Raw genomic sequence first — 10,757 nt, 5'->3', positions numbered from 1 at the left:
TGGCCATCCCCATTACACTCCCTCCCAGGCCTGGAATCCAAATGCAGGGAAGAAATAGCTGCCCACCTCTATTCCACTTCTGCTGTCTTTCCAAGGGCCCTCTGAGTCTCCAGCCCCATGGGAGTCTGAGGCCAGTTTAGGCAAAATGGGTTCCTCTCCCCAAGGATATACATGAGAAGAGTCTCACTGGAAACATTTTAATTGGCTTATGAATTCTGAAGTTTCTTCTACACATCTGTTGGGTTACTGCTAAATTTGCATATATCCAGGATATAGGGTGTCTTTCTTTCATATCCCAGTGGAGTACTGGGGTTACTCAGAGCTTCTGTTGGCCTGAAAGGGTATCAAGGGTTCAAGAGATAGACTGGAGGCATGGGCAGGAGAACTGATTCTGTAGCAGGTGGGCCTCAATCCCATCAATGGAAAGCAAAATCAGGCACAGCCTGAAAGGGGTGGTCCCTCTGTGGCCCCAACTCCACAGCAGCAAGGCCGGGCCCACTCTGGCCCAAATGACACTGATGCCTCTTCTCAGTTCCTGTGAGGCAGCTGCAGTGGCAGAAGCAGAGCAGACTTATTCCAAATTGCAGTACAGATACATGGACACAATCATGGCAGCCAGCTGGTGGGGAAGGAATAGGGAGAGATGAAGGGTCATGATCATGGTCCCCTGCCCGCCCAGACCTGCTACATGAAACTCTGTTAGAAGACTGTCTCCTCCAGAGAGACCTCAGAGATGGATCAAGCAGCTCTGGTCCAGTGGGATACCCTGCCCCAACCCCCTTACCCCCTTACCTCCAAGCCCCCAATTCCGGCCGCCACACCACCCACAGTGACTGCATTGGTTCGGATGTCATTCAGAAGCTGCTTGAAGCAACCCTTGGGGAAGGAAAAAGGGCATCTATAGTCAGTACCTGCTTCCCGGCCTCCTTCAACACCATGAGGCCATTAAAGCAGTCCCCTCCTTCTATGCCAGCCCACACCTGTACAGCCTGGTCATCGGCCGCCTTCTTGGTGCAGGGTTCTGTGACTGTGCCATTGACCTCATCAAAGCAACAGTATGGGGGAAAGACATTGTTCTCCGTAAGGTAGGGAGAGTCTTCAAAATCAGTGTAGTTGTTGAAGCCACAGCACTTGAGCTGGGGAAAAGGAGAGAAGCATGGTCAGTGGGGCCTTGCTTGTTTTTCCCCACTCCAAAATCTACTCCAGCCCACCTTACCCTTTCCATGGTGGAGTTCCACACTTGGGTGAAGTCCTTCTGGGAACCGTAGTCTTTCTTGATGGTGGGCACTATCAGCAACCTCAGGAATTGCTCAGCCTGGGTGGGGCAGGCCAGTATTTAGGGCTTGATAGGGAAGGTGGCCATTCACAGGCCACAGCCCTCTTCCAGCCCAATCTTATTCCCTTGCCCCATCCTTGACCCTCACCATTGTGGTATACACCAAGGCGACCACAGCAGCTGCAACCTCAGCAATGAAGATGATGAGGATGATGAAGAAGAACTGAGTGGGGAACAGGGTTCTGAATTTTAGGAAGAGACCATCCCTCATGACTTCCTTGCCTTAACCCACCCCCATAAAAATGAAGTAGGGGTTCCTTTGCTGAGACCCCTGGAGTCCAGAACAGGGTTTGGGGACCCCAGGGCCTGGTGTCAAGGGTGAGCGGACTCTGAGCCTTGGTTATGGGTTTGTGGAGCTGGGTTTGACACACCATCATGAGGGCACACTTGTTCTCAGTGTGAGCACCATAGCAGCCCAGGAAACCAAGGGCAAAGAGCACAGCACCAGCTGCGATGAGGAAATAGCCCACGTTGACAAACTGCATGGCACTGGATGACAGCGGCCCGAAAATCTTCAGGAAGGATGATCCATCGATCGACACCCAGATTCCTACTGCCAGCAGGGCCACACCACACAGCTGGGGACAGAGAAGAAGACTTAAAACAGTGTTGGCATGTGTTCCCTGCCACACAATTGAGTCACGAAGATGGGAGATGAGAAACTTTCCCCCTTATTTTGGCTAAGGAGTCTAAAAACTCATCCTGTATGGAGGAAAAACATCCTAAAGAGCCAGAAAGATGGAGTCTTGGATACTCATAGCCAGCACCAGGCTGCACACCTCGGCAGATGAAAATCGGATCAGAGGTTTCTGGAATATCCATGGCGTGGGGGAAGGGGAGAGGGAGGCTTTCCCTTACCAATGCCAGGGGCCTGCCACATAGCTAGGAGTAAAAACAAGCAGGTGAGCACCACCCCTTTTCCTCCCCAGGCTATGGGTGCCTGGAACACCTCTGTCCTCTGATAGGCAGAAACAGGGGGGTGGTAGCATTGTGCAGGTTCAACAGTAACCATGGCAACAAAGGCGGGGCTGAGGTTTACACCTGCTCTCAACCTTGGAGAGGGAGGTGGCAAGAAGGGACACCCACTCTGAGGCCCCATTTGGCTCCTTTCCAGGATTAGACTCCCGGCTGCCCTTCATTCTGCCTAGACCTCTCCTTGAGGAGACTGAGGGGGACTATAGCCAGTGCTCTTAGAGGCGCTCTAGCTCAATCCCAAACTTCAAAGGGAATCCTGAGGCCCAGACTAGGGAGGAAGGCATTGCCCAGTTCCCAAAGGTCTTTTTAAAAAGTTGTGTTTGGTTTTTTTTTTAATTATTGATTTTAGAGAGACAGAGAAGGGGTAGGGAGAAGAGAGAGAAATATTGATTTGTCATTCCACTTAGTTGTGGCTGCTTCTTGTATGTGTCCTGACGGGGGATCGAACTCACAACCTTGGTTTATCATTCTAACCAACTGAGCTACCCAGCTAGGGCCCAAAGTTCTTAAAGCAAAGCCTTGCTGATGCAGAGCTGCAGTAGATGAATCATCATGACACCACCGTGATTGCCCAGTTCTTACTTTCTACCTATAGAAACTGAGGCTACAACCCGGAAGGAGGCGGCAGAGTGTGGCTGGATTCCAGGCATGTTTGCCCAAGGACAAAAAGCTGAGCTTTGGCCTGCAGGGTCAAGTTTCAAGGAGTCTGAGGTCAGCCCTGCCCTGCTCAGCCTGGCAAGGCCTAGGCAACAGAGGCCAGAAAACAAACCGGATTTGCCTTTAACTCCCTCCGGCCAGAGACTTTGTTGTCCAAGTCTCTGGGCTCCTGTTGTCTTCTCCAGATACATGAATAATGGCTAGTTCCCGGAAGTCAAAGAAAGTCCAAGCAAGACACACCCCACACTGGAGTCAGAGCACTTACCCCAGGCCAAGTTCTCTAAATTCATCCACACTTTATGTCTCTACTTCCTCACCTTTTACTCACTCTAACCCACACTATTGTGGCTCCAAGGTCTCTGATGACATCCCATGCTAAATCTGGTTGACACTTCATGCCATATCCTCCTTGACCTCTCTATCCCACTCTCCTTGTTTTCCTCCCATTGCTCTTTCTCCATCTGCTTCCTGGTGGCCATTTCTCCACTAGTTCCTTATAAATGGGGTTTCACAAAGTTTACTCTCCTTGAGTGCTCTCACCCACTGCATGGCTTCAATGACCACCTATGGGCACAGGACTTTCAAATATCCATGTCCAGTCCCCACCTGAGTTGTACCTGTAAGCTGCCCGTGGGACGTTCCCCAAGTTGCTCGTGCCAGAGACATAGGCATCATCTCTAAGACATCTGTCTCCATTGGCTCTTCTTCCATCACTCAGGCATCATCTAAGGGCTTTCAACTTTGTCTCCTTTGTACATTTCTCTCCATCTCCACTACCATCTCCAGGGGTTACGCCTCATTGCTCAGCTTCTTCAAACCTGCCCTTCACAATCTGTTCCTGGTTTTCTGAACAATATCTGATTTCACTGCCTCTGGCCCTTCCTACATGCTTTATGACCCCCTCACTCAGGACAAACCACCAGCCTCAGCTACTTCCTCTGGAAAATCTCTGACATGGAAGGGTTCACCCTACTGTTGGCTCCCATAGCCCCAGCGCTAAGGCCAGAAATACTACAGGCTCAGTGCTAAGGCCAGAAATATGATGTTGCGACTGTCTGCTGGACCTGAGATCTTCCAGGCCAGAAAAAGAGCTTGCTCACCTGTCGCCCTAGCACTCAGCACTGAGTCTCGGCAATACTGTAAACGTGTGTTGAATGAATAGGGCTGCTTGAGGCAGACCTTCTGCCATGTGGTCTCTGGACCTTTTCTTTCAGCTCACCATCATACAGAAGCCACCAAATTTCCTTCCACACTAGGTGACTGAGGACAAACCCCTTCCCCTTTCTGGATCCCAATATCTATGAAAAAGGGAGAATTGTTTCTGTTAGGCTGCCCTGCTCTGCCCTAAATGTGGCTGTAGCTTCCTGGAAAGAAAGGGATCCCTAAATTTCTCTATTTCAACTTACATGTCATCTAGGCTGCTGCTGAAAGGACTCAGCATTTGGGGAGACTTCTGCACCCTATCACAAGGGGAAGCTTACAGGAGAGTCCGGGCATAGCAGTCTCTTATTCCCCAGCTTGAGTTCTAATCAGGTTGTAACCCACTCTTGAAGGAAGCCACAAAGAACCCACAACCCTCATACTTACAAAGATGAGAAAATTGAAGAGAATCATCATGGTCTTAATGAAGCTGTAGCACTGCATGGTGGCTCCTGGGAGGCAGACATGTATGAGTTAGGACCTCCCCCTGCAATTCCCTGGCATAGGACCCTGACATACCAGACTCCAGAATCCTGAACCCTTATATCATCAAGCTTCCCCTATTTCTGGACTCTCACAGCTCAGGACTTTTTCACTTCCCATCCTGACACTCTTACTTCTCTGTCCTGTCCAGATGCTCTACCAGCACCTGACACTCTGAGATCTTAACACCCCAGGGTCATTCACTGGTACCCCAAACCCAACTTCCACTGTAGGTCACTCCATGTTCTTTCCTGGCACCTATATATCCTGAACCCCTCCCCAAACCAACCCTAGACTCCTCCAGGACCCTCCCATGGTCCTTCCAGCTCTGCAAACCTACTTCCCGATTGAGTTCCCTTCATAGGATAATCCCTGTCCTATGCCATCACCCACCTGTTCAGGACTCTTGGTAGTGACTTCTGAAAGAAGGATCTGCTGAGGCTCCAGAGGGGACAGACAGCTCCAGGGAACTGCCACTGAATGGGCAGACAGGGAGACAATGGAGCTGGCTCTCACACACTACTGCTCACCTGCAGGTGGGGCAGGTGTTTTAAAGGCTTCCTTCTGCCCGCCTGCCCGCCTGCCGCCTGCCTGCTTCACCCCAGCCCATAGACTTCCTTTTGCCCCTGCTGCCCCCTGCTGCCTGGAGATTCGTCCCCAGAGCCAAGGAGCAGCCACCCACTGCCTGGCAACACCAACTGTAGCACTGCCCCTCCTGACCTGAAAAGGGAGAGAAATCTGGGGGTGGGGCCCCAGAACTTCTGAGTGCCCTCCACCACAACAGTGCACAGATGCTCCTTACCCTGTATCTGCAGATACATTGATACATACCCTCTGTACTCATAAGCACACACACATCTGCCCAAGCTGCCATCTATATATTCACACACACATAGATACTTACTGGTGTTCATGAGTGCGCGCGCGCGCACACACACACACACACACACACACACACACACACACACACACACACTGAACTCTGTGTGAATTGATTCCCAGCAACTAACAAACAACAGAGCAACATCTAAGGTACATAATTAGAGTCTCTCTCTCTCTCTCACTTTCAAGGAAGTGACCAAGGTTTGGCAGCTTCTGCTCCTTCCTTTGAGTAGTAAACAGTTCCTAGTCCTTTTTCTTTCACAAACTGTCAAGTCCCCCATCTTTCTCTTCCCTTTTTTTTTCCTCCTTACCCTTTTCTCTTTCCCTCCCCTTCCCGTCTTCTCTTAGCACTCTGTGTACACCCTTCGATCTATGCCACCAGGTGGCACTATGGTCCCACAGAAGCATCACTGTCCAGTTGTAATGCACCCTTTCAACTGCCCAGCTGTAATCCCCTCCTTCATTAAACCTTCAGGGATGACACTCCCTTCCCATTCCAACATTCCTGATGGCGAGGAATAGTTCTGACTTGGAGTCATTCATATCAGGTGCTCAAATCCTGGTTCTCTTGCTTATTAGCTATGTGACCCTGGGGGGCATTTCTTAGACTTGGTTTTAAGCCTCTGATTCCAGAATAGTGATAGGGCTTTAAAAAGAGATTTTCTCCTCACTTTGGGATATAAATAACCACAGGATAAGAAGGTTGGAGTGGGGAAAGTCACAGCCAGAAGGGGTATGGCATGAACAGAGCAGATTTTAAAATTTGTTTTGTTTTTATAAAGGGAAGAGGAAGCTGAAGAGACAGGAGCCCCCCTTATTGACAACACAATATTTGTACAGATTATGTTTAAAATGCATTATATATTTCCCCCTTCACAACAATCCTAGGAGATATTCACTTTTTATTTCCTTTTTAAATATGGGAAAACAGAGACACAGAAAGATTAAGTTCTTGCCATGATCACATAGCTTGCAAGTAGCAGAGCCAGGATTCAGCCCAGTCAGTCTGGTGCCAAAGTCTATCTATGTCTTAACCACCAAGCAGACTATCTACATTGATAGAATCTCTATAAAGGCAGGAAGGGCTACCTTCCAGAAAGAATAGGGAAAGAAGCCATGGTCTACAACCTGAGTAAGAAGATTTCCAAGGGCAGGTGGGTTTATGGGTATAGTAGCTAGAAGTTGATGAGGGGCAAGGTCGGTTTCTAAGACTAAGGATGGCAAGAGTGAAAGCTGATAGGGCAGGAGTGAGGTCCTTTGAGTGTGGTTAGGACGGCCCCTCAGTCTCCCAGATGGCTCTTGCAGGAACAGAGAAAAGACGGAGGCTGGGAAGGGGGCCTACAGGTGGCATAAGAAGGAAAGGGAGAGAAGGCTGAGTTGCAGAAGGAGAAGGGGCAAGTCCAAAGTTCCACAGAACTCAGTGCAAGGCCTGGCAGAGCCATTGATGTTCCTGTCTCCTACAAAAAAGAAGGAGGTAAATGCAGGGTTGAAACATCTTACATCCCCTGGGACTTAACTGTTTCTCTGCCTGCGCTGATTGTCCACATGGCTGTCTCTTTCATCACAGGAAGAATTGGAACCAAGTCACATTAATCTATGTCCCCAGTGTACCACACATATGAAGTTGTTAGTGAACATTTCCTGAATGATTGGCTGAATGAGTGAATGAATGAATAAATGAAAGAGTGCAAATAGCAAGGCTTTGAACCTTGGCCATGATGGATTTGAACCCCTGCCTTCCTCTGATTGTATGACTTCATTTGAGTCTCAATTTCCTTATACAATCAATCCTCATCATTCACAGGTTACATATTACTGAATTTACCTACTCAATAAAATTTATTTGTAACCTCAAACCAATATTCATGGGACTTTTGCGGTTATTCACGGACATGTGTAGAGCTGCAAAAAACTTGAGTTGCCCAACTTGCATGTTCTCAGCTGAGGTTGAACAAGAGAACATCCTACCTTCTCATTTCAGCCCTTATAATGTAAACAAATATGCTTTTTGTGGTCTATTTAGTGTCACAGTTTTTGCATTTTGGGCTTTTTGTTAGTGCTTTTGCTGTTTAAAATGGCCCCCAAAGTGACACTGAAGTGCTCTCTAATGTTACTAAGCACAAGAAGTTTGTAATGTGCCTCATGGAGGAAATATATGTGTTATATGAACTTCAAGTATAAGTTATAATGCTACTGGCTGTGAGTTCAATGTTAACGAGTCAATAATAATTTCCAAATTAGTTGTGTTTAAACAGAAAACATATAAAAATAGGTAGTATATATATATATATATATATATATATATATATATATATATATATATTTTTAGAGAGGGATAGACAGGGACAGACAGACAGGAACGGAGAGAGATGAGAAGCATCAATCATTAGTTTTTCATTGCGCATTGCAACGTCTTAGTTGTTCATTGATTGCTTTCTCATATGTGCCTTGACCACGGGCCTTCAGCAGACCGAGTAACCCCTTGCTGGAGCCAGCGACCTTGGGTTCAAGCTGGCGGGTTTTTTGCTCAAACCAGATGAGCCCGCGCTCAAGCTGGTGACCTCGGGGTCTCGAACCTGGGTTCTCTGCATCCCAGTCCGACACTCTATCCACTGCACCACCGCCTGGTCAGACAAAATAGGTAATATATTGATCAATTAACTGACAAAAGTGTTATGACTTGGTTGGAACCTAACCCTGTATTTCTCCTAGGAGCATTGGGTCAATATTTGCTAATTTAGTGTTCATAGTGGTGACTTTATTAGAACATAATAATGACCATCAATAACAAGAGTCAACTGTATATAAAATAGAAATCATTCTAGAATCCCCTTGTAGGGTTGCTATGGGATTAAATGAGATAATTTTTGTAGGTAACTTGGTACCATATTTGGCACATAGTAAGTGTTCAATAAATTGCTAATATCGTTAATGTGGATAAATGAGGAAGTAAAGGAGTGATTTTCCACTACTCAGAGTTCCTTTTTCCCAAGGGGCTGAGCTGAAGTTTTCTGACTGGACTGACCCAGGGAGAGACTGAGAGAACCTGACTTATGGGGACTAGGACCTGTAATAAAGAGCCCCACCCACATATAGACTGTATGTCATAAAGACCTCAGCTGCCCTGGCCAGCAGCACCCTCAGGCACACCACAGAAGCTTTCTGTGCCAATGGGGCCTTCCCAGCTTACTCGTGCCCCTTGGCCCCAGGGCTTACGATCTCCCCGCCGCAGGCCAGGTGTGGGCTGGCCTCGGCCCAAGTTTCCTAAGATGTTCAAGTGTAGCCGCAGAAGGTACCGGCAGAAAGCCCAAGGCCCAGCTGCCACTACTGCAGCCACCAATCTTGCCACCATGGCTGGGGAGAGCAACAGCACCCGCAGTGTTACCACCAGTTTGTGGATCCTTCCACTGCAAGGTTAGCCAAGGGCCCTGAACCAGGACTGGGGGTTGCAAAAACAGGGCCACTGAAGTTTTCCCCACCTTAACCCTGCATAGGCACCCAAGGGGGCACAGGCTCTGTGAAATGTCACCCCAAAGGTTTGGAGGGGTCTTGATGGCAGGCAACCTAAAGGCTGAGAGCCTCGATGGAGGATGTATTGGCTAGAAGTGAAGGGCCCGGGGCAGTGGGTGAATCTAAGCAATGGAGCTTCCTGGACTGCCACCTTGCTCACACTCCTTCCCTCTCCTTCCTTTCCTCAGTTCTCAGACGCCTCTGTCAACCTGGCAGCTTTCTGATCCTATAGAAATGCCCAGAAACCAATCCAGAAGCTTGGCTGGCTCCGGAACTGCATCTTCCAGGGGCTATGGGTGGTGAATAGCAGCCAAATACAATCATTTCTGCTCTAATCGCTTATTTCACTCTGAGGTGTTCCAGCTGATTCCACAAGGTATGAGGGCAGGCATAGGCTTCAGTGACAGCAGCAGGGATCGCAGTTAGACCAAGGAATGACAGGACAAGGTCAGCAAAATACACCATCTCCCCATCTTTGGCTTCAGCTTTTCATATGCCCTATGAGGTAGGGGCTTTCCTGCCTTACATTCCCATCTGCACAGAGAAAAGGGTCTCCATAGACATATTGGAATGTATAAGGACCCAGGTCCTAGGGGAGGAAAGGATTCTATTAGAACAAGCTAAGATGAAAGAGATTTCACTGCTTGAGTATATCGTCATGAGTGCTTGAGTGTGGATATGAGGCTCTGTGTGCCTGGGATGGTCTGTGTGTAAGTGTAGCTGCTGGTGTGTGTCTGAGAGTATGTGTGAGACCAGAACAATGAGAGTATAAACGGACATGTGGCTGAGTGCACCCTTAAAATTGAACTGCCTTTGAGGGCAGCTGTGTCAAGGTGTGTGTGTGAGGGTGTGGGTGTACCAGAGAGAGGCATCAGCTTTGCTAAAAAGGTCAGGAGGGGGTGGGAACAGCCTCAAGAAGGAGAGTGTTGCTTCTGAAGCAGGTGTACCACCATCAGCCCCCAGTCACTCTCTGAGGTCAGTATTTTCCAGAACAGGAAAACAGCTAAGTCAGGCCTTTGGGGGTGGGGCAAGACTGAGTTTAAGGTCAGAAAAGGGGAGGGTGCTAAGCGTTTGGGCCTGGGGATTTTCCATTTGGATTTCTGAATTTGCGCCCATGTGTCATTGGGTGTAACTGGGTTTCTGTGGGGTGTGTCTCCATGGCATTGTGTCTCAGTGACAGGAAACATTGTGAGGAACCCTGTCTCTAATGTGTCACTTTATGCAGGGGTTAGTGTGTGTCTCAATGTCCCGAGATCTGGCTCCAGTTCAGGGGCTCCCTTCCCTGAGGGTTGAGACCTTTGGCCTGGCCCTGGGGGTTCAGGAAGCCTATGGGGAGAAAATGACTTGTGTCTGTATCCATCTACTCCATGGCTTGCCAGAGAATGAGACCCAAAGAGGAGGAGAGGGACAGAGAACTCACTGACACATCGTGTCTAGACAGTGCTGGGTGGGGGATGAGGTTCCTCAGGGTATTTATAAGGGGAGGTTGCTGAACCTCAGTCAGAGCTGGAAGGTGGCTGGGCTAGTGCTCAAGGCCCACAAAAGGGGGGGGGGCACACATATAAAGACGCATGACACAATCCATGAATATATGCAGGCATGTAAATATAAGTGGAGTCACAGATGTGCAATGTAACAAATATACTTGCATGAAAATATATGCCTATAAACAGATATGCACAGACATAATACGTACACATGGACCTCCCCACAT

General features: G+C 48.5%; 2 protein-coding genes across 2 annotated transcripts; one reads left to right on the top strand and one right to left on the bottom strand.

Moving 5' to 3' along the window:
- Nucleotides 1–190: 190 nt before the first annotated feature.
- On the bottom strand, nucleotides 191–5,252 carry TSPAN1 (tetraspanin 1). The gene is made up of 8 exons (XM_066372156.1): nucleotides 5,045–5,252; nucleotides 4,556–4,620; nucleotides 1,708–1,914; nucleotides 1,425–1,499; nucleotides 1,217–1,315; nucleotides 981–1,136; nucleotides 793–876; nucleotides 191–619 (listed from the first exon to the last, which is right to left on the bottom strand). Exons 2-8 carry the CDS (start codon nucleotides 4,610–4,612, stop codon nucleotides 572–574), a joined length of 726 nt encoding a protein of 241 aa, XP_066228253.1. The 5' UTR covers nucleotides 4,613–4,620; nucleotides 5,045–5,252; the 3' UTR covers nucleotides 191–571.
- Nucleotides 5,253–8,703: 3,451 nt separating this feature from the next.
- P3R3URF (PIK3R3 upstream open reading frame) lies at nucleotides 8,704–9,328 on the top strand. The gene is made up of 2 exons (XM_066376196.1): nucleotides 8,704–8,947; nucleotides 9,232–9,328. The coding sequence occupies exons 1-2, from the start codon at nucleotides 8,704–8,706 to the stop codon at nucleotides 9,273–9,275; spliced, it is 288 nt and encodes a 95-aa protein (XP_066232293.1). The 3' UTR covers nucleotides 9,276–9,328.
- Nucleotides 9,329–10,757: the final 1,429 nt, after the last annotated feature.

Source organism: Saccopteryx leptura, chromosome 3 (assembly GCF_036850995.1).
Source record: "Saccopteryx leptura isolate mSacLep1 chromosome 3, mSacLep1_pri_phased_curated, whole genome shotgun sequence".
NCBI classification, from domain to species: domain Eukaryota; kingdom Metazoa; phylum Chordata; class Mammalia; order Chiroptera; family Emballonuridae; genus Saccopteryx; species Saccopteryx leptura.
Note: the sequence above shows the minus strand (reverse complement) of the source record. Positions and strands in the feature narration are given on the sequence as shown.

What these genes read in the sequence shown, in the direction of transcription:
- TSPAN1 (XM_066372156.1), bottom strand. Translation starts at nt 4,612, where the DNA reads ATGCAGTGCTACAGCTTCATTAAGACCATGATGATTCTCTTCAATTTT. An exon ending in ACAAGTGTGCCCTCATGATG is followed by an intron (nt 1,500 to 1,707) that starts GTGTGTCAAACC and finishes TTCCCCACTCAG; the next exon opens with TTCTTCTTCATCATCCTCAT. An exon ending in CCGATGACCAGGCTGTACAG is followed by an intron (nt 877 to 980) that starts GTGTGGGCTGGC and finishes TCCTTCCCCAAG; the next exon opens with GGTTGCTTCAAGCAGCTTCT.
- P3R3URF (XM_066376196.1), top strand. Translation starts at nt 8,704, where the DNA reads ATGGGGCCTTCCCAGCTTACTCGTGCCCCTTGGCCCCAGGGCTTACGA. An exon ending in GTGGATCCTTCCACTGCAAG is followed by an intron (nt 8,948 to 9,231) that starts GTTAGCCAAGGG and finishes TCCTTTCCTCAG; the next exon opens with TTCTCAGACGCCTCTGTCAA.